At 51.1% G+C, this 21,175-nt stretch overlaps 8 protein-coding genes across 8 annotated transcripts; 5 read left to right on the plus strand and 3 right to left on the minus strand.

Annotated features, from left to right (window-relative positions):
- Window positions 1–1,334: 1,334 nt before the first annotated feature.
- Window positions 1,335–1,619, minus strand: Z519_12379 (uncharacterized protein; the record flags this gene model as incomplete). Its single annotated transcript, XM_016770085.1, has 1 exon — window positions 1,335–1,619. One exon carries the CDS (start codon window positions 1,617–1,619, stop codon window positions 1,335–1,337), a length of 285 nt encoding a protein of 94 aa, XP_016613751.1.
- A 2,767-nt stretch (window positions 1,620–4,386) lies between these two features.
- Window positions 4,387–5,718, plus strand: Z519_12380 (uncharacterized protein; the record flags this gene model as incomplete). Its single annotated transcript, XM_016770086.1, has 1 exon — window positions 4,387–5,718. The coding sequence occupies one exon, from the start codon at window positions 4,387–4,389 to the stop codon at window positions 5,716–5,718; it is 1,332 nt and encodes a 443-aa protein (XP_016613752.1).
- A 700-nt stretch (window positions 5,719–6,418) lies between these two features.
- Window positions 6,419–7,684, plus strand: Z519_12381 (uncharacterized protein; the record flags this gene model as incomplete). The annotated part of the gene is made up of 1 exon (XM_016770087.1): window positions 6,419–7,684. One exon carries the CDS (start codon window positions 6,419–6,421, stop codon window positions 7,682–7,684), a length of 1,266 nt encoding a protein of 421 aa, XP_016613753.1.
- A 2,225-nt stretch (window positions 7,685–9,909) lies between these two features.
- Z519_12382 (uncharacterized protein) lies at window positions 9,910–10,737 on the minus strand (the record flags this gene model as incomplete). The annotated part of the gene is made up of 3 exons (XM_016770088.1): window positions 9,910–10,024; window positions 10,129–10,455; window positions 10,514–10,737. The coding sequence occupies 3 exons, from the start codon at window positions 10,735–10,737 to the stop codon at window positions 9,910–9,912; spliced, it is 666 nt and encodes a 221-aa protein (XP_016613754.1).
- A 1,495-nt stretch (window positions 10,738–12,232) lies between these two features.
- Window positions 12,233–13,794, plus strand: Z519_12383 (uncharacterized protein; the record flags this gene model as incomplete). Its single annotated transcript, XM_016770089.1, has 3 exons — window positions 12,233–12,775; window positions 12,838–12,962; window positions 13,023–13,794. 3 exons carry the CDS (start codon window positions 12,233–12,235, stop codon window positions 13,792–13,794), a joined length of 1,440 nt encoding a protein of 479 aa, XP_016613755.1.
- A 1,495-nt stretch (window positions 13,795–15,289) lies between these two features.
- Z519_12384 (uncharacterized protein) lies at window positions 15,290–17,603 on the plus strand (the record flags this gene model as incomplete). The annotated part of the gene is made up of 5 exons (XM_016770090.1): window positions 15,290–15,607; window positions 15,669–15,849; window positions 16,931–17,259; window positions 17,312–17,427; window positions 17,480–17,603. 5 exons carry the CDS (start codon window positions 15,290–15,292, stop codon window positions 17,601–17,603), a joined length of 1,068 nt encoding a protein of 355 aa, XP_016613756.1.
- A 105-nt stretch (window positions 17,604–17,708) lies between these two features.
- Window positions 17,709–18,230, plus strand: Z519_12385 (uncharacterized protein; the record flags this gene model as incomplete). Its single annotated transcript, XM_016770091.1, has 1 exon — window positions 17,709–18,230. The coding sequence occupies one exon, from the start codon at window positions 17,709–17,711 to the stop codon at window positions 18,228–18,230; it is 522 nt and encodes a 173-aa protein (XP_016613757.1).
- A 301-nt stretch (window positions 18,231–18,531) lies between these two features.
- Window positions 18,532–20,726, minus strand: Z519_12386 (uncharacterized protein; the record flags this gene model as incomplete). Its single annotated transcript, XM_016770092.1, has 3 exons — window positions 18,532–19,433; window positions 19,492–19,775; window positions 19,825–20,726. The coding sequence occupies 3 exons, from the start codon at window positions 20,724–20,726 to the stop codon at window positions 18,532–18,534; spliced, it is 2,088 nt and encodes a 695-aa protein (XP_016613758.1).
- Window positions 20,727–21,175: the final 449 nt, after the last annotated feature.

Consider the following 21,175-nt stretch of genomic DNA (forward strand, 5'->3'; position numbering starts at 1 on the left):
AAGTGTCTAGCGCTCCACCTCCTCACCGAAAGGCAAATCGGAGGTCTCCTAGGCCTCCTCGGAGGGCTGGGCCTACCAGTGGACTCCTCATCACCGGCTGGGTACTTACGGCGTGGTCATCGAAGGCTTGGATATCCACATTGATGAGACACTGGGGCTCGACGTCTGTGAAGATTTGACGGCATTCATGGGGAGGGGGCTGCGGGGGAGAGTCCAACCTTGTACAATTAGACAGCGTGGTGCTTCTCTGGGCGCAATATCATCTTCGTTACCTACATCGAATGGAGTTTGCACTTGAGTTGGCAGATGAGTTGGAGGGAGTGTTGTTTGGACCTGGCATTGGACATTCGCTTCAGAGGTCGTAGGTTGTGATCGGGAACCATTCGTCGACCGAACCGCGGTCATCAAATTCCCTTCGGCATCGACCCGTCTTTACCGTTGTTGACCATCCATCTTCGATCTGTCCTTGCCTGATCCCACTGCCCACCCGAATGCGCTTGGTGACCCGAAATCGGGATCTCAACCCCGCATTTGTTGACCCCGTCGAGTCGGTCAGTCAGCAAGCTGATTAGTTGAATGAGCCTCCCTTTCAGAAAGTGATAGCCGAGTGGGGCATGGCATGCGTTGGGTCCGGCATCCAATTCATCTCCCGTTGATGTGTGGGGAAAAGACCAACAATCTCTAACTGATTGACTAAACTAGTGATAGTAGTAGGGAGCGAGGCAGGCACTTCGACCCGTCCAAAGACCGCAGATCCGATGGCAATCAGGGGCCTGTTTATTCGTCACCAGGACTGTCCCACCGAGGAAGCTCTGGAATGGAGATGAATGCAATCAACAACGACACGGCGACGACAGGAGCAGTCTCGGAAGTATGAAAGTTCCATTTTCAATGTATACACACTGCATATTCCCGAAAAAAGTATATATGAAACCTGGCATTCGTGCGACAATGAAAACCCATTTTCGTCATTGTCTGTCCCTCATCTCCTAGGCTGTAGGCTAGGTTGAATCCCATCTCCACCTCCTCGTGCCCCCCTGGTTTTCTTCCAATTTGAGAACAACATCATGGCGCTTCGTACAATTAAGACCAAAACGCAGAACCTTTTCCAAAGGTAGCGTCCGGTGCATCCTTGTGATAATTAAGAAAAACACTTCGAGAGAACTCCGTGATCGTGACCGTATGATATCATAGTGTTAAAACATCGCTGCGGAAAGTAAAATCGTGGTGGAAAGTCATCATGAGACTAGAAGATGGTTCCATGTCCCAGTAGATCAACGACATAAAGAGACTGTTCGGGCGAGGTTTTAGAGACTGAAGTACAGCTCGACGACCTAGTTACCCAATTTCAGAAACCGGTGGGTGACAACTTGCTCGGTCTGGGGGCTCTTGACTGCCTCAACAGGAGACTCGACAATGTCGGATGGCAGAGCGGGTTCTTCGGCGGCCGAGTTGGATTCTGCGGAGACGCTGGAGCTAGATCGCCGGGTCTTCTGGAGAGCAGGAACTAGCGATTCGTCGCTGTCAACACTATCGACGGACGAAGTGAAGGGAGAGACGATGTGGACGCGGTGAGCGGTGGGGATGAGGGTGAGGAAGTTGTTGGTCGGGCTCGACATTGTGGATCTGTGTAGCGACTGGTTTCGTAATGTTCCAATAGAATGGGATGTGCAAGTGGCAGGAACTGATGATTGGAAAAATCCAAGGAGGGTGTTCGAGGTAAAATGATGCAAATAAGGAGCGTTGTGATGTTCTTTATGTCGAGTTCTTTGTTTCCAATGACGCAACAACGGATTTCGCTGTTAAGGTTGCTCGGGACTCCGGAAGCCACACGTGCGGACTTATGCTTAGATTATGTTGGCGGAGGCTGTTTGATGCCCTCTGTGGCGTCAATGGATTGGAAATCAAAAGGTCCCCGTGATTGATTCGTCAGGGTTGGAGGATGGCAAGAAGTGGCTTTGACAGATGGGGGACTTCCTGGTCACAGGAAAAGAGAAGCGTGGGAGCTCGTTGGGCTGGGATGCCTTTCTTATAGACTTCCCCTCTCCCACAATTCCTCATACGATGCCGAGATTAGGTCAGAAAGATACGAGTCAATATGGTATTGTCCAGGGTATGCCATTACCCTTCGCGCCATGGGAGGGTCGACGGCGAATTGAATGCCTGTAGATCGCGGATAAAACCGGTAGGCATGACAGTGAGTTCTTGAATGTGTTTCGATGGACATGATGGTCGAGGCTTTCCAACCAGGACATGAACATCGTCACTGGTGGATCCCTTTCCAGGCTAAGGTAAGCCCGGGAATGACCGTCATTAACCTCGGTTAGTGTGGCATGATAATCAGGGCCGAACATTGCCTGTGTAACGCATGCTGATGACGGAGAATTGCTGGATGCATTTGCCCGTGTTCTGCGCCTTCGAAGCTGCCTTCAGACTTGAAAAGTCCCAACCTGCAGGAGAAAAGTGGCCTTCTGCGTGCAACCCTCGGGTGCTGTCAAACTCATTGGTAATAGAGCTTTGGTTGGGCCTTAGGCAGCATTGATCTCACTCGACTTGTGGAGGCACGTGGTGGGTGGCGACCTGAAAGCTGGATTGTGCTCCCACACTACCAGATTGTGATACGAGGCGCGGCGTGCCAATACTTGGGGAAGTCCAGGATCTCCCTCAAGGTGCCACGGAAAGCGACGGAAAAGCAACTAGGCCTCTCGGAGGCATGGCTGCGAGATTGCTTGCCTTACCACAACCCTGTTGGTAACGTCCAAGTACAGAGCCAAAACGGGGGGATTGTGACATTCTGCTTCCTTCAGTCCGAAGAAATATCCGGGACTCGGAAGAATTATCCCGACGACGTGGTCTGCAAATATGTGGCTTACCTCTGCTCGTGTGGCGGGCATCTAAGATGTCTTTTGGGGTATACGAAGCTGCCGTACTCTTGATTCATTGAAGAAAGGATGAATGATTTGGAGATGAAGAAGAGACGGTGAACTGATGCGGGCGAAATCCGAAAAGTCGATGTGGGCTTGGCACTGCTTCCTGCGCTCCTTGGCGTCTTTGGTGCAGGTGGTGAGCAGTGACCTGTGATCTCTACACCTCATTCACACTCCTGGAGCAAATTCCCATCTCTATCTCGTGCCCTATACGAGACCGTCCCGCGCCATGCTACGCTTCCAACCTCTCCTGCTGGGAGACCGATCGACGCGGCTCCTGTGCGCTACCGCATAGACGGGGGTCCGAGAAGGGCGGTCAGGCAGGGATTGAAGAGTATGCATAAGCTGGCTGGGAGGTGAAAGATATGGACCATCTTCACACATGTCTAAGAGAAGGATCTCTAGAGGTACGAAACACATCCCGCCAGATCCCACCCATCTTTCGGACAGCCTCCATGCATGCGTGTAGCATACCATTTTGGGAAAGCTACCCTGCTCGCAAATCTGGCCACACGCGATCGACGAATGGCGGCACAGCAATTTACAGAGGCGGAACTTCTCTAGCACCGCGAGAATCTTGCTGCGCTACGGGAGGAATTAGTTGCCATCTCGCCATTCGCATACCTGTGTTCGAGACCATCAGCCTCGCTTCACGTGCCACCCTGGATGAGTGGGAGCTGCACACCTTGAAAGCCTAAACAGATCAGGGGGGGACGAGAAATTTTACGGCTGGACCCTTGTGAGGTAGGAATGTGTCGTGAGTGGGGGTTTTCATGTTTCATCAGCTTTACCAATTTTTCTGGGTTTGCGCTCAATCTTCTCTGCGGGCGGTGAATCAACACTTTGAAATCTCGGAATTCAGGTGGAACCCCGCTTTGACACATCGAAAGATCTCCCAGCAGCGGTCGGGAAGGCACATCAGAAACATGCTCTCGCCTCTGTTCTGCAGAAGCAAAATTACCGTTGATCCGACTTTGGCTGCAACTTAAATGTACGGTGGTTTACGATGTCGTCGAAGTCGAGAGCCTTCTTCCTCAATAGCTCACGGGCTAGCCCTGCCTCGCCCCTCCTCTCAAGCTGAGACTTGGACAACCATACTTAGGATACTACTTTCGGGGCAAAATGTTTGGTCAATTGAGGCTGACGGGGATCGGCAAAGCCGATCCAGTTCCAGCCTAACTTCTGTAGCAGTAAATATTTCGTGGGTTAAATATGAACCCCGTTCGGACTGAACCATAGAGGGTAATGCTGGGTAATGCGAATGGACTTTTGGGCCACGATGTTATTGATGTTTCTAGTCCATTGACATCTCCGATTAAGAGGGCGCGAGGCTGTGAGGCCGCTCTGCCCCTATGGCGAGAGTGTCATATGCCAAGCCTCGCCACTGTGTTCAGCCTCGTCATAGTCACAACACCATCATTCTCTTTCTACTCCGCTCCAACTTCGAGGATGCTACAATATGTCTGTGGATATCGGATGGGAGAAGATCACTTCAGGCCCCGATGGCGCTGCCCTCGCCGAGAAAATTCGGGCATTCGTGCATGACAAGTTCCAGCAGGTCCCCCTTCCTCGCTTCATCAATGCAGTCCATGTTCATTCGTTCGAGCTGGGGTCAGTTTGTCCGGAAATCGAGATCAAGGATATTTGTGATCCGCTTCCCGATTTCTACGAGGATGAAGAGGAGGATGAAGTTTACGCCGATCAAACTGTGGATGAATCTGCAGTGGCTTCTATACAACACGACGGCCCTGAGAGCATGAACAACTATGAGCCTCAGGAGCCTGCCTCGTCTTCTCAGCAACCACGTTCGGTGCCACAGATTCCCAACATCATCACGGGTCCGGAGCTTTCTAAATTTGATCCTTCAGTTTCGGCCAAGGAAGGTCTCTGCGCAGGCGACGAGGCTTTTGCGGGTCCCTTCCCGCGGAGTACGACTCCTGGCATCCCAGGCGGCACATCCAATCTCAACTACTTCCACTTGCCTGGCGGCGGTCTTTCTGGGACTCAAACTCCCTTGGCAGCAGTTGCTAGTGGAACGCCCTTCAGTCCTCGGCCCTGGTCGTATGATCCTTCTCACCGCTTAGCAATACCCCATCAGACGGCTATTCATGGATCAGCGCACATGAAGCCGGTGGGTCAAGACGTGTCGGGTCACGATGATCCATCTACTAGACCTTCCACCGCAACCAGCATCTCCTCTCCACGTGGTTCAGAGTCTGGGCTTTCGTCCCCTCAGTTGCCTCACAGAGCACAGCTCGCTGGTGGAGGCGACCGGAGAGATTCTGCGCTCGATGCACTGACATCCTTGTCAGCATCTAGGCTCCAGAGCAGGCAGGCGTCAGACCTGCAAGTGGTGGCCAGAGTCAGGTATTCTGGGGACGTGCGCATGACTCTCACGGCCGAAATACTACTTGACTATCCGATGCCGAGCTTCGTTGGAATCCCTCTCAAATTAGCCATCACCGGTCTGACATTTGATGGTGTCGCTATAGTGGCTTGGGTCAAAAAGAAGATGCACTTTTGTTTTCTCGATTCCGAGGACGCCGCTGCACTCGTCGGAGAAAGTGTGACAAACGAACAACGTAAGAAATCAGGTAGCACAACAGGTTCAGGCGCCAGGCTGCCTGGACCTCTGCAGGAAATCCACGTGGAAAGCGAGATTGGACGACAGGAGAATGGCAAACAAGTACTCAAGAATGTGGGAAAGGTGGAAAAGTTCGTTCTTGAGCAAATCAGGAAGATCTTTGAGGAAGAGTTCGTCTTTCCCAGTTATTGGACCTTCTTAGTATGATGTTCCAACAAGCTTGCCGGCGGTCGACGGCCAGTAAAGTCGTGTTTCGGGCATGATCCCTCGACACCTATGACTGATTGGCCCCTTGAAACGCTCTTCTCAATGTTTCGGGATGCTCGCGACCAAAACTGGAAATCCAACCTTGACCAGCACGAAAGTGTCTTCCCCCCCAGACCGGTCGCAGTTAAAGGAAATTAACCTCATGATGGCCACGTCACGGGTTGCATTCTCCAGCGTTGTGTGGCTGGGAGGGCGTCTACGGAGGGTGCAACCAGGAATCAGGCGATCAAAAACCTTGATCATCCGTACTTGGGCCAGTCAGGTACGTAACCAATGGCAATGATGCGGGCCCGGCTGAGATCAGCACGCCTGCCTCGGTTCGTGCCACGTTCCTCGACAGGGCTGTTTTCGGTGGTAAGGGAGTCAAAGGGGTCCCTGAAACGAGAAACCATAATCGAACCATGGCTTTCTATTAGCAAATGGGGATCAAAAGAAGATCAGACGACAATGGAACATAATGATTGCCTTTTCTATCGGCGGCTTGAGAGAAAATCGTGCTCGAGGCCGTATCAAAACATTTGAGAGGCGAAATGACGTCGCCTTCTTCTTCTTGGGGAAAGCCATATAAAGCTCGAACATATTTCAACATCGATCAATCCTCATCCCAATTCAAGTCGTCTTTTCTTGACCACCAGTGACGATGCAGCGCCTTCGACAGTTTATCCGGCGCGCCAGCTTTGGCAACACTTCCGCCGCTCCTCGTTCTCAAGCTGCAATTGCGACGAAGCCTGCGTCACATCCGTCTCCACCAGCAGGCGGCCCAAGCTTGAACATTGCTCTGCAAAACCAGACAACCTCCAGCACTGTCTACGCTTATATCACAGGCCAAGCGATTGATCGCGGCAATGCATTGTTTCTCCTCTTGTCGGATGGGAAAACTCCATTCTATCCAAGCTCTCCGGCTGCGATTGGCTCGCACATTCCACAAAATTGTGCCATCGCTCTCGGAGCGCCGGGAAACACTGTGACAGTGACAATACCCCATGTAGCCGGAGGGCGCATTTGGTTTTCGATTGACGCACCTTTGACATTCCTGCTCAACCCAGGGCCGGCGCTGGTTGAACCATCAGTCACAAATTCATCCGACCCCAATATCAACACCAATTGGGGCTTTGCCGAGTTCACGTTCAACAGCGACCAACTGTATGCCAATATCAGCTATGTTGATTTTGTCGGCCCACCCATCGCATTGACACTCACGACCCAGAGCGGCGCCACCCAGCACGTCTCCGGCATGCCAACCAACGGACTCGACATAGTCTGCAACGGTTTGCGGGCACAACATGCCGCCGATGGCAACGGCTGGGACAAATTGATTGTCACCCACAATGGACGAAACCTTCGTGCCCTCTCGCCAAATCAGGGAATGGTGACCAACCCTTCGCTGTTCTCAAATTACTATGATGGGTATATCAACCGAGTCTGGCAGAAATTCGGTCCTCAATCCATGTCCATCGACACTCAAGCTGGCTTTGGCATTGTTTCCGCAAAGGTCGACAACAACAACTCGACTCTCAGTTTCGGCAGTTCAAGCTTCACGAAGCCTTCTACACAGGACATCTTCAGCTGCTCCACGGGGCCGTTCGCAACGGGCGCAAACGCCGAAACAAACGCCATCATTCCTCGATTGGCAGCGGCGTTTAATCGCTCGACGTTGCTCGTTTCCGATTCCTTCCCAGCGCCTCAGAACCTGTATTACAAGGACCCTACCACCAACCACTACTCCCGAATCGTGCACTCGGTGAATCTGGACGGCAAGGGCTATGCGTTTCCCTATGACGACGTGCAGCCGAGCGGTGGTGCGGATCAGAGTGGTGAGGTTCATGCTGGCGACCCAAAACTGTTCACTGTCACCGTGGGAGGTATGAACGCGAGCGTCGAGCCGCCGCCTAAGAAGGAGCTATGAAGAGCACGAATATCTCAGCAGCAGCGGCAGCAGAGGTGGGGTGGTAGATGAGATTTTACAACGACGTTCTTTTTTTCTCCTTATGGTTTTGGATACCTATGGGGTTTTTCAGTCCTCTTTGTTTAGTGGATCGGATCATTGAGGCTTGGTCTAACAATTAGATCGCGCCGATACTTCACAGTCGGAGAGCCTTGACTGGTGAACCGGTTAACAAAATACATGGCTCCCGGGCTGGGAAAATTCTGGGTTCCTGGGCTGGGATCGATCGAGGAAAGAGGGACCGCTCGTTCGGCTTGGGGCTGATGGGGCAAGAATGTATGAACGGATGACTGGATGACTGGATGGGACTGCTTTTTGTTGTTATCTGTTCCCCTGTCTTGGATGGCTTGATTACAGCTAGCTGTTATAGAAACCTGACTTGATAGACCTTTTATGTCTCCCACCCATTCGCTCAGCCATGATCCAAACAGTTGCTCTACAAGTTTCCATTTCAGTAGGCGAACGCAAAGACCGTGCTAAGTGAAGTCATCTAGGGGCCAAGGGACAACAGACTCCTATTGCGTAGTCCTTGTCCCAGCTTCGCATAGCCCAGACAGCAGCAGAAGCCGAAACTAAAGCAGCTTCCCACGCCATGAAATGTAGACGGAATCGTGGAACATCGACAGGGGCTGAGCTGGGGCCACCATGCCAACAAGCCTTTGTAAGCGATTTCGTAGCCTTGTTCGGGACCGGGGCATTCTCTTGACATATTCCTTGGAAATTTTTTCCGCTCAGGAGAGGGCTCCAGGGCTCCAGGGCTCCGCTGGAAAGTTTCTCTTGTTTAAAGCCTCCATCCGCACGTTCGCTGAGAAATCCGGTTAGATCACGACTAGCTATAGCCTATCCCGTGAGATTCGGCTCTTATTGCTCATTCTTGTTGTCCATTAAATGGCATTAACTCTGAGTTTCGAAGATGAAAGAGCGCAATTTACGGCATCCATGACAAAGTTCGATATGGATGACTCCGTTGGCAACATTCCATAGTTCGCCGAAGCGGGTTTTTAGCTGGAAGTCCACAAACAACGGCTTAATTGCTGGCACAGAAGGATAGATCAGGAGCACGAGGGTGCGCGAGCAGCACTTTGACGAACATCAGCGCCGTTTTGCTTCTTTGTGGCACCGGGAACGGGGATCTTTCGTGTCGTCACGTTCTTGTCTGTTGTTGAAGTCCACATCAAACGCGTATGACGTTTTCTGGCTGTTTGCTTTCGACGACGATGCCCTATGGTTTGGCTAATATAGTATCGATCTCTTTGCGCGCTCCCTCGCTGAAATGTCGATACTGGTGTTGACCATCTCGAGCCGAGATGGTGGAACTCCGTGTACTTATGGGCAACGAAGGCTTCTGGAACCTTGATGGAGAAGTCGATATTCGTGCGCGTCCGGACCGACAACCATCCGAACTAATAATTTGGGAGACAAAGATGCCTGGAACTCGAGGGTGCCATCTCCCCAGGACAATATATATATTGTTTAGGTGGAACATGGTTCTCTCGAGTTGAGCCGGCGGCACGAACAACCAAAAGAAACACAACCAGGAGACCCAAACGCCCCCAGACCACCTTCAGAAACACTTGGCCGAACACGAACAAGACTCTGGCATACCCTTAGCGATATTCAAACACGGTTTGAGAACGCCCGTGTTAGCATGCACAAATATGCACTTCACCTGGGGGTTGGCCCCATTGCCAGGGCAGAGACGGAGACAGCTGTTTCGGCACCCCTGGAGAGAATGGTTCTCTGCCAGCAGTTGCTTTCTGGCTTAGAGGAGGAGACAGACTGGTGGAAGGCCAGTACAGGTACTTGTGCTAGAGTGCGTGTGTTGTTATCGTTTATAGGGTGGGAGTGGCGTATAGATCGAAATCCTCATGAGAGGACAAATCCTGCAGAGCGGATCAATACATTCGCGGGCCCGTGTCGACAACATCTATTCCCTGGGAAGCCTGGAAGGATAAGCGGTGGCATGACAATCAGGTACCGTCCCATCGTCTCATACCGATGTTCTTATAATGGCTACGCAATACACAATGCATCCAAGGTCGGTCGTCGTTGCAGACAGCAGCAAGGAGGCCGAACAGGATCGACATATTAGAGGTTGACGAGGTTTTGATTGACCATATACCAGACTACCAGTGCACTTTCACCTCTGGGAGCATCCCAAGGGTCATCCGCCTTCAAAGTGCCAATCATCGCCCGAAGGCGAGCATGGCCTTCTTTGCGTTCGGGTCGTCATACCAGGTGTAATTCTCCTGTGCGAGCTCATCAAACCAGGCGGGAGTCTTGTCGTGTGTATTCAGCCCTCTGTTCCTGCATTAATTTTGGGTGGGGGGTTGTCCAGCAGACAACAAAGACGCGGGCGAGACCCACGGAAGCTGAAGTTCCAGCAGAAGGAGTTCGTTTCAAACCTGACGGAGTCGCCATTATGTCGCATCATAAGCGCCGCCAACTTGAAACCCTCGCCGCGCCCTCCTGCAAGTGCGTTGTTATTCCGCTTCGTGGTCTCCCCGAGGTCAAGATATCTCTGCTCAAGCTTGGCTTTGAAGTTTGTCAACTCCAGATACCCCGGTTTGCTCTGGAATCGGATGTAGCCAAGAAGTTGAGCATTGTCCGTGACTGCGCCGGACGGGGTGCCGACAGAAACGGTGATGTGGATCTCTTGATCATCATTCCTGAGAAAAACAGGCTTGATGGATTGGGGATCCACTCCGAACGACTCAACTCTGCCGTCCTTCCTGTACAGTGTCAGTTAACAGGAATGCAGAGAGCACCAGCATGTTTAAGCCTTCCTACCAATTTTGATAGAATTCCCTGAAGGCATCTCTGGGAAGCCACTGCGGCGCGTAGTTCTTGGCCAGGCCTAGATGGTGAAGGCACTTCTTGAGGACATCATGATTGTCGTCTTCTCTGTACTCGGGATCTGACTCGTGAGCACCATATCCATGGTCTTTAGACTTTATGTGAGGCTCCGCCAGTGAAAAAGCGTTGTTATGATTGGGGAGGGTGATGCAAGCCATCGGAGCATAGATGTAAGCCGTGCGGGCCAAATCGAGGTGAAACTGAGACGGCTCGAAGATGGACGACGCGAATGAGGGAAGATTCCCTGGAGCAGATTTGAAGAGACTGCGAGAGAGGATAGTCTAGGCTCGAAGCCTGTCCTGTTGTTGTTGTTGTTGAGGAAGCTGAATGACTCTTCGTAATTTCAATAGTGAAGGGAGAGAAGTTGGGAAATACTGGTGAAGAAGTTTTCAAAGAAACTCGATATGAGGACAAAGCAGATGAGAAGGTTACCTGGGTAGAATTCACTTCACCGTGTTGGCCGAGAGGTAGGGTGAGGCAGGTCTGAGCCAAGGCGGAATGTTCGATACATGCTGAATCCACCTTCCAGTGCCGGGGATACCTACCATTGTCATCTGACAGGAAACTGTCTTGAAATTTGAACTCAGAGGTTGGCAATATTTACTCCTTTTCGGTGGTCATTTGCTGGTATTCAAATTTGCATCGTTCCCGTCGCAGTTTCTTTATTCATCAGGACAACACCACATCCCTCCTCCTTTTCCCAGCGGAAGCACAAGCAAAAGCTGCTCCATAATGACATACATCAGGCAGGTTCAGACGAGGCTTGTCGAAACGCAGATGGCTGGGGTCCTTTAAACCTTGACGATTGCTCGAGCAGAACACAACGGTGGTCTCCTCTCTGCACCCAGTTTTGGTCCAGCTGTCACGAGAGATCCTTGTACCCAGTAGGAGGAGGACAGCACGCTGTCGTGTGAGAGAAAGACGCATATTATCTCTCCAACGTGACAGAAATGATAGTTTGTAAGAAAAAGCAGAGTTTGACAAATACCAGGATTGCGGAATCTTGGACGTCTTGTCTTGTGGCTTTACATGCTTAGTTGCGCGGAAGTTTTCCAATCCGGCCCCATCACGTTCGGATCAACTCGTCCGGCTCGGCACAGAATTGCTGACTCATTTCAGCCTCGCCGGGTCCACTGCCCCAATGAAGACTAGAACTCTCTCCCTGGCATCACAGCCTCGTTCGTGGATTCGAAGCTGGCTCGCTAGGTAGTCGCACCAACATTCTTCCAAAGGTGGACAATACACAGCATCTCGGCCGAAAATGACCTACAGATCTGCAGATGGCCATGGTATATGAACCTCGATATTCCCTCTGCATACGAGGTATACGATTCCGAACCCGAACATCGACATCAGTCATTTATCTCTTTGTTCTTCTATTCCTCCAATGTTACCAGAATCCCAACCTCAATATCCAACCCCTCGCAGAACGCATCAAAAATCGCGGACGGGATGCAAGAACTGTAAACAGAGAAAAGTCAAAGTAAGTCAGTCACTAAAATGCCATTTCCGCCGGTTTTTCTTTGCTAAACCTCGACTCAACACGGTTGACAGTGCGATGAAAAACGTCCCGTCTGCGACAAGTGTGCCATTCACTATGCGAATATCCAGAAATGTGACTACGGGGATCAGAGTCTGACAGCAGAGGTACCGATGACGAGAAGACCTGCAACGGAGAAGCCGAGGATTGCACCGAAGACAGTGCCTATCCTGCCCAACTTTCATCAACAGCAGACCAATATCGAATCTTTAGTCCTCACCAGGTCTGGGTCGTCAGAATTTGACCCCTTCACACAACATCCACCGTCACTTGAACCCGACATAAACCTCCTCATGGGGACATGTGAGTCGGATCTCTCATCACAAGCAGCAGCAGCAGCAGCAGCACCTGACCCGTCTCTGCAAGATTTCTCCTCCCAAACCTTCAACGTCTTCCCGTACTATCCCACTCCGACTCTCAACCCCGTGGTCGAATTTTTCGCCCCTTTGATAACAAAGGACACAGCGCTGTTCCACGTCACGCTACTGGTCAGCGCCTTTCGGCTGGAACAGCACTTGCCGCCAAGGGAACGAGTGAGGTGCATACGGCTCTCCAAGATCTGCATGACCCTGATACAAAACAGGATCAACGAACCGTTTCCGGACTGTGTCTCGGACGAAACTTTGGCGGCCGTCGCAGGAGTCGCGGTCATAGAGGTATGTTTCTGATCCTGTATAAGAGACTGTGCGCCAAAGGGAGGAGCTTACAAACCAGGCAGCATGAAAAGGGCAGTCTACGCCTCTCCCGTATTCATGTGACTGGGCTGAAACAGATGCTTGAGATCCGAGGCGGTTTAGAGGCAATTCGCATCTCAAACCCGACCATCGCAAATATGCTCTTTTGGTAGGTCTACTCACGATTCAGCCACATAACATCCCCCGAAACTGATGTTTCATGGTCAAGTATCTTCGTCGCCACGGCGGATGTCGAGTTCCCATCCTGCGACGCACAGATAGTCGTGCAGCGCCCTCCATGGTTCTACCCAAGCCTGCGAGTAGGCCGGTCTCTCCTCGGCCCCGGTGCCGGTGTAGAGCTCTCGAACCCGAGTCTAATAGATTTCCAGGCCCACGGCGTCTTGAGGGAGTACTCTGAGCTCATGCTGAACATCCGCATGCTCGCCACGACCTATCAGACCGCGCAGGACTGTAGCTCCGCCCAAGAATACCAAGAGGTGTTGACATTCCTATGCGCCACCTTGCAGCGTCTGCTCACCCTACCGATCCCAGACCCGCTGCTAGGCAGCTATGAGGGTACCATCACAGCAGCATGTGGCCACGCCCTGATCATCCACGTCTTTGCCCAGTGGTGTGGCCACCAGCCCGACCCGTCTCTCCTGGTGAGCACAGCCCAGCACAAGCTGCTCACTACGCTCCGCCCCTTGACCAAAAACCGTGGAGTCAGTACAAAATTACTCCTGTGGCTCCTTTCCGTCGGTGGTACCTGTCCCTTCGGGCCGGCCCAGCACAAATGGTTCATAAGCCAGCTTGCAGATACAGCCGCAGATTTGGGAATCCATTCCTGGGAAATCATGAAGGCAAGCCTCAAACAGGTCATATGGCATGAGTATCAGGACGACAAACAACACAGGGAGGTGTGGGACGAGGTAGTTGCCCTCAGGGAGGGGGGAACGTTCCCCTTCTCGGAGATGGTCTATCCTGCACCGACTGGTGTGTGAGAGGAGCTAGGAGGATAACAATGCCAACCACTGGATGATGGTGAGCCGAGTTCTGGGACCTTCGCGGACGAACAAGATGCGTCTCAGACTCTCCATTCGTTGTTCGGAGCCGTGTCGAGGCAGTTAACTATCCCTGGTAATTGTCAAGCCTAGCGGTATTTCACGTATGCATATACGTATAAGACTAAGGCGGGATCGAACTGATCGAATTGAGTCAGCCCTCAGAATCAGGGGATAGGGCCGTCCTAGTTCCTGAGAAAAGTACTATAAAGTGGATCCTCAGTTCATTGATGGACGGCTGCGGATGTGGTGGTCTGGTTGGAGACTTTTAGGCACCCGACACCATGGCTTGAATGGGGGGAGATCAACAGTTATGCCTGAGTGTAGGTAGGCAGGACGTGGCGTCAAGCGGCTTTGAAACCGCGTCGCTATGGGGCCCTTTCCGTGTTTGAAAGGCTAAGCTAACCTTTTCAGGTATATGTCTTTGTCAGGTTGCCGGAGTTTGTTACGTAACCTGATATAGGGCTTTCCCTGTTTATATGACTTTGGCCTACAACGGGAACCGCTCTACCGATAGGTCATAGACCTATCCATGCCTGTAGCCTAGCCGGATTCTCTCTATACATATTCACGGTCCGCTCTCAGACTGCTTGTATAGGTTGTGCCTTGGCAACCTGTCCAGATTGAGGGTCTTGGTCCGTTGGCCAAGTGCAACGGCGAGGGTTGGCAAGGCTGGACAAAGCTGCCAGCATTACCGATTCGCCACAGTGGCCCACAACCCCCTCAATCCTTTCTGGCCTGGCGTTCAAGCCACACTCGGGTTCGTGTTCGAGAGCAAATGACTTAGCTGTGGAAGTCGGTTAGACCTTGGCTGAGCACTGAAGATCAACAATCTGAGCCTGGAACTTCTTATCAGACTGGATACGGTTCCACAGAGCGGCACATGCCGTACTTTGGCCACGGGTGCAAAAGAGCCTGTGCCGCGGAAACGTACTATTAGCAAACCCAGTGAGGCATCAGGCTTGTGGCGAAGGCTGCTGCGTCTTCGGTTGCCACACGGTATTTGGCAAGTTGGATAGGGGCCTATTTTTTGAAAGACATAAACGAATCTTCCATGGACCACTATGAGTATGTAATGGACGATCTCTTCCGATTTCTCCTTTTCGTAGAAACGTCGCAGTCTAAATCGCCAGCTGTGGTCAGATCATTCAAAAACTCCCACATGACATGGGGGATAAATTCAGTGCCTTTCTGCCCGTGCACCTGAGATTCTGAGCAGCATAGGACCGACAGACTATAATGTGAGTAGCCTCTGACGAAAGCTAGCCCTGTCCGATACACATCTCCGCTCTGGTAACATGAAGGGAGGCCTCTAACTGAAATCTGCATAGAACGACTCATACTTCTACCCCCAAAGCACGACAGTGGACGGACGCGGAACGGAGATAGGATGGACGCATGCTCACAAGAATTGCTGCATACAATCAACAACGCGATGAGCAATGTGGACGACATGGCTTGGCTGTTTTCATCAGAGGTCGGACAGCAACAAGCCACTCCAAGCATGGAGATGGGATTTCACCCGCACGGAAGACTTTTGGGCGACGAAACTCTGGTCAACTGCGTCTGCAACGAACCTCCAGGCTCATATTGCGTCTGCCCTCCTAGTGCTTCGGTATTTGGTTACAGTCCCGGGGACCTCGAGCAATTACCCATGCAGAGAATCCATGGGGATTCCAATGATTTTGTATTCACTGTGACGGCACCACACGACCAGAAAGACACGAAGCCCCCAGTCTCGACTAGAAAAGAGGTATTTATGACCCGGAAAACTCCAAATTCTCTCTTTATCTGATCAGGCCATAAATCATCAGCGTCGAAGGCAGCAGAACCGTGCAGCGCAGTACCGACATCGAGAAAAGCGCAACCGATTTCTCCGCGAGACACTTCGCAGTATTGAGGCTTTGAACGAGGAATTGAGGCAGACAAGGGCCCAGCGCGACTATTTTAGACTCATGTATGAAGGGCTTGAGACGCAGATGTTGGAGATTAAAAGTCGGTCAAACTCCAGGCTCCCAAGTGATTCTCCTTTTCAGAATTGAACTTTGTTCAGTGATTCTGTACTCTGTAGACAGGGTTCGCCAAGACCATTGGTGATATGAAGACTCAGTGCAACCCTTCTCTGTGTACGGAAGCCCAGGGGTGACTGTTCAGTAGCGCAGATCGGCTCGTGGCAGATGGGACATGTTTCGCTGACCTCTGTCCCCTGGTTGGTCTGTTGATCGGGACCTCCAAATTGTACCGGTTGTGCTTGAGGTCTGTGACTGGCGGAAGCCAGGAGAATCGGCAGGGACAATTTTCCCTCAGGCGCCCGAAGTTGTTCCCAGTAGAGGCGATTTAGATCCAGATATGAGTTGGAGGCTCTCGCCTCAACAATATTGGGCCAATCCACAAAAGCTGGCCAGTAGGAGGAGTGCAGGCACAAACGATATATAGAAAGACTGCTGATTTAGGGGTCAACCCGCTTGCCGAACATGGCAAGGACCGCTCGGCTGCTGAGGTGACGAAGAATTGTGGATTTCAGGTAGAGAAATACGATTTTCCAAGTTTTTTGGTCGGCAATAAGGGTCGACATAAAGGCGACGGAACAGAGCGATTTTGTGAGAGCATATAGGTACACGAACTGTTTGCCATTGATAATGGAGCTTGAGAAAGCTGATTGTTGTTCGCCGTCAAAGGAGAGCGACAACAAACTCGGCCGTGAGTTCGGAAGAAAGAAACCGACGAGCAAGGCCAAACGCTAAGCCACAATGCCTGTGAGTCTCCAGGAAAAATCCGTGGCCTACTAGAACTCAAGCTGACCTTGGTCCAACGTATGGAGTATCAGCCAGGCATGTACCAGAATCGAGCTTCTTCTGCCCGAAATCCAGAATCAGAAGGCTTTCGACACGCCTTCTTGTCGTTGAAAAGACCGATGCCGTCTGGCTCTCTGATTTCCACATCTTTGGACAGGAAGAGGGATTTCCTCTGAGGTATTGTAAGCAAATCCTCACTTGCCTTGCCCTCAACCGAATCTTTCAAGCAAAAATATGACAGAGTCTGGATTGTGTCTGAAAGAGCTGACCGAGCCATCCAGTCTCAACGACGCATCTCACACAGGTCTACTGGAGCGATGTGCAAGCGGCTGATCACAACAGTCTTATTGTTCCATTAGCATTACAGAACCCCGCCCTGTTCAACGCAATGATGGCCAAAGCCCTCACAGATTTCCGTTTCGGAGGCAATGGGTTGTCGGACGACATGGTTCCCCGGTGCAACGATAATGAAAGTAGATCAGTCAAGATTGATTTTGCCTTTTTCAAGGTACAGGCGTTGAAACATCTGAGATTGACTTTGGGTGATGGAGCGATGCGTGAGATCTTCCAATCTATTGTGATAACCACAATTTTCTTGGTCAAAATAGAGGTGAGTGAGCCCAAGTTGAGACTCTTCCGTGTTGTGACCGACAATATGGCAGCTGGTAGAAGGCCACGTAAAGGAAGTGCGCATGCATTTGCGTGCGTTGCGAGAGTTGTTCCAAAACGGTGCTTCCTTGGAGTTTCTCTCGCCTTGCGCGAGGTTGCCTTCATTGCTGTGAGTCCCTAACCTGCTGCTGCCAGTCAATTGTTGACTGAAGCTCTCACAGTACAATAAATTTGGCTTGTTCGGTCTGTCAAGAGCCTCCAATTCTTGTGCCAGCTTCTTGTGCGAACACCGTCATGTCAGATGAATTCATGAAGGCCATGAATGATTGTCCCATAACAATCTAGTCGAATCTGGCTCAGGGTTTCAGCAACCGAGTGATAAGGAAGCTATTGGGGCCCCACATCTTGTCCTATATTCCATGGCAGAAGAATCTGATCTTAATGAAAGAAATGTCCATGTATGGGCTCCTGAAGAGAACGACTATCGAAGACTATGCAATAGCGACAGGCATGGTACATCGTGCCGATTACCATCTACTAAGCCTTCCATACTTGACAAATCTTTCTCCGGTGCAAGATGTTGTTCGAGTGGTGCTCTTGATCGCAGACATGTCGACTCTCCTGGGACGTTTCCGGGGAACAGCCTCAGCGACTTCCTTGGCATTGCAGCTAAAAAGGACTCTGGAAGCGATGAATCTGTCCAATATGAAGTATTTCGAGCACGGAGCCGTTTGCTTGGTCCTTTGGGCGTGCTTTTACGGCGTCGATGTGTCAAGGTCCGCAGGAGATCGGCTGTGGTTCATGTCACATTTGAAGCGCTGTCTGAAGGTTCTTCGACTCAGCGAACATGCTGATATCTTTAAGCTTCTTGTAAGCTTCATGTACACAGAAAGGCAGTACTCCAGTGTCTCTGAAATTGTCCGGAAGGACCTAACCAGACCTAACCAACATGAAACAGACCGCGCGGTCTAGGAGCTGATACAGAGGAAGAGGAAAGGAAATCGCCAGCACTGTGAGACAGGTTACAAAATTTGGCCGCGGCAATGTTGAAGTCTCTGAGTGGCGATACTAGTAGGTAGGAGGCACAATCCCTGCAGTCTTGAGGTTGGTTATGCGGGTTGCCTGCTGGGTTGGGAGAGACGAGCACCCTGTTGACGTGAGACATGGGCCCAATATTAGATGGAAAGTGTTGTTGATGAACTGCACGATTATCTAGCAAGCCTGGATCGATAAACTGCGACGTCGTCAAATGTTCGCTGTTCCAGAGGAAATATTATTGTTGCCAATGCCCGGTCGTGAATCGGCCGTCATAGTCGAACGCCCCAGGATCATCGAAGGCCAAATCCTGTTCGAACCACTGCAAGACATCAATGCCGCTCATAAAAGCGTCATCTGTATCATTCTGTAACCACTGCGCATCCTTTGTTTGAGTGTGCGGTTCTAGAGAAGTCTGAGAATGGGACGACTGAGCTGGAGGTGCGCCGGTCGGGTTAACAGAACTGTAGTCAAGAAATTCTGTTTGATGTGGCTGTTGTCTCTCGTCGGTCCGTAAGCAGGGGAGGTCAAAGCGTTCGTTCGAAGGCATAGAAGAGGCAGAACTGGGACTGACTCTCGACCCAGTAGTTGCAGTATTATCTGCTTGCTTCATCGCGGAAAGCAACCTGGATGAATTTAGCCCTTGTGCCTTGATCTGCGAGAGAACCAAACAGAACGCTCTCGCCACCACAGAGTTGTTTTGAGTATGGACTCTCCTGAGCAGATCGATGATTGAAGTCAGGTACTCTTCGAACTTCAAATCTCGGACATCGATTTGGGATCTCCCTTCAAACTCCGCTTGGCTATCACATATGTTGAGCAACTTGCGAAGTGCTCGAGCTGCATAACCAGTGCGTACGAAGAAAATGTTTGGCAAGTTGCAAAGGGAGGGCAATCCCATGGACAGAAATGCATCAAAGCATTCGTGAATTGCAGCAAGGCAAGCAAACAATGCCTCCACTCTTGCGGGGATGAAGTACAAGTCTTTGAATTTCAATGTCATATTCTCGACTTCTGCAATTGGGGGGGGAGGAGCAGCAGCACGGAGCGGTGAACGGAGGTCATCAATGTCATGTTCCGGATGTAAGGCTATTTCGTGGATGAAGAGATCGATGCATGCTGCAACATGGCGAACATAGGCTTTTAGCCGTCAGGGGTTGCCTCCACAACGTGCGCATGTTACAGAGGTGTCACTTACCGAGGTTCAGGTCTGTTTTTGCATGTCGACGCCAGTAGTCCAGTTGCTGACGAAAGCCTCGTATTTGATATTGAATCTTGACATCGCGGAGAGTGACTATTGACCCAGGGTCGTCCATGGAAAACGTGACTGACGCATCTTCAGCGATACGTTGGAGACGTATCAGGTCACATAGCCACACATCGCTTGGTAAGGCGGGCACTTCAGCTGAGAGAACATCCAAGCATTCCTCGGAGTAAACAGACCAGCGGACGAATGCAGGGTGACGAAGTGACATGGAAACACTGGGTGGATTTGTCAGCCACCGCAGACAAGGATTATCCGTTTCCTCACCTCGTCGCCATATAATAGCACCCTAGCCATGCTCGTCGCGCTGCAGGTGATTCCAATTGATGCGGATCGTTGTATTGCGTCAAGCTTGATTTATGAGGTCGTCTGCCCAAGCCTATATCAAGCGCCATTGTGCTGGCCATATGCACCATCTGGTTAAAGTTGAGGTCTCGCATGTTTTTAGCCCTGCCGTAGAACGTAATGTGAACGATTAAAGTCTGAACAAGCTCAAGAGACCGTTCACCGTTGTACACGACACGTAGGGCTAGATCCTTGATGAGCATATCGCAAAGCTCGGCGTCGACCGTGGTTTGCATGGACGCGAGGCCAACCGTAATGACGGCGAAAAACAGGAGGGGCTGTTGCTGTTTGACGGCGATGGCATCTGAGGTAGAGGGAAAGACCACGAATGGGAAGTAGCGACACATTTCATCCTTGTATCGGTCAAAAGCCTTGCAGGCAGTCTCCCAATCCAGCAAGCCGCGAGACAAGGCTTTAGCGATGAGGGTCTTATCGGATTTGGCCGAGGTCTGCTCGTTGGATGCTGAAGTTCCAGCAGAATCACTGCAGACAGTGGGATGTTTCCCGTGGTCTCCTGGGCTACTCGTCTCATTAGCTCTTAGAAGTGCGGTCAGGGCATTGATTTTCTGCTCGAGATCTGCGACCCGTTCGGTGGTCTTTCTTTTTCTTCGCCGTGGGATATCCTGCATAATGCATTGTCGACGGGCTCGAATGCATAATTTACACGCGTTGCCTAGGGCTTCGTCGATTTCGCATCTTGTTTTCATCCGTCTGCAGGTTATACATGCTCGACTAGATCTGACTGTTCTCGCTTTCGGAGCGGTGGCATCATCGCTGTCTTCGCTACCATCGCTGTGGATTTCAGGATCTTCGGAAGGACTCATCATGCAACTGGACCGATGCAACTAGATCTTAAGGACTACTTGCATGTCAAGGACAGTACCAGGCGAAGCAGGAGATGAAAAGAGCTATAGAACCCACTGTTTAAACTTGTCTGCGAAACGCATCTGTTGTTGCCTTCGGCCAAATATTGTTCCGAAAAAGGTATGCTAGCCTCGCTGCGGATCGAACTAAGCAATGATTGGCCGGCTTGGCCAGCCTCGCCAGACCAATGTTTCTATATTGATCTTGATTGACATTTGTCGCATAATGGTCTAGTCTTTCGATAGTGTCCAGATCTATAGAACAATCTCTTTGACAGATCAGCCGATATAATATGACAAACATAATTTCAGCGAGCTGAGGCCTTCTGCTCAGGCTTTGACATTTGGTCATCAGCTTTTTGAGCCACTCCAGCACCGTTTTGAATCCCTGTCTCAATCGACAGAAGTCG

This window comes from Cladophialophora bantiana (genome assembly GCF_000835475.1).
Source record: "Cladophialophora bantiana CBS 173.52 unplaced genomic scaffold supercont1.28, whole genome shotgun sequence".
NCBI lineage: Eukaryota > Fungi > Ascomycota > Eurotiomycetes > Chaetothyriales > Herpotrichiellaceae > Cladophialophora > Cladophialophora bantiana.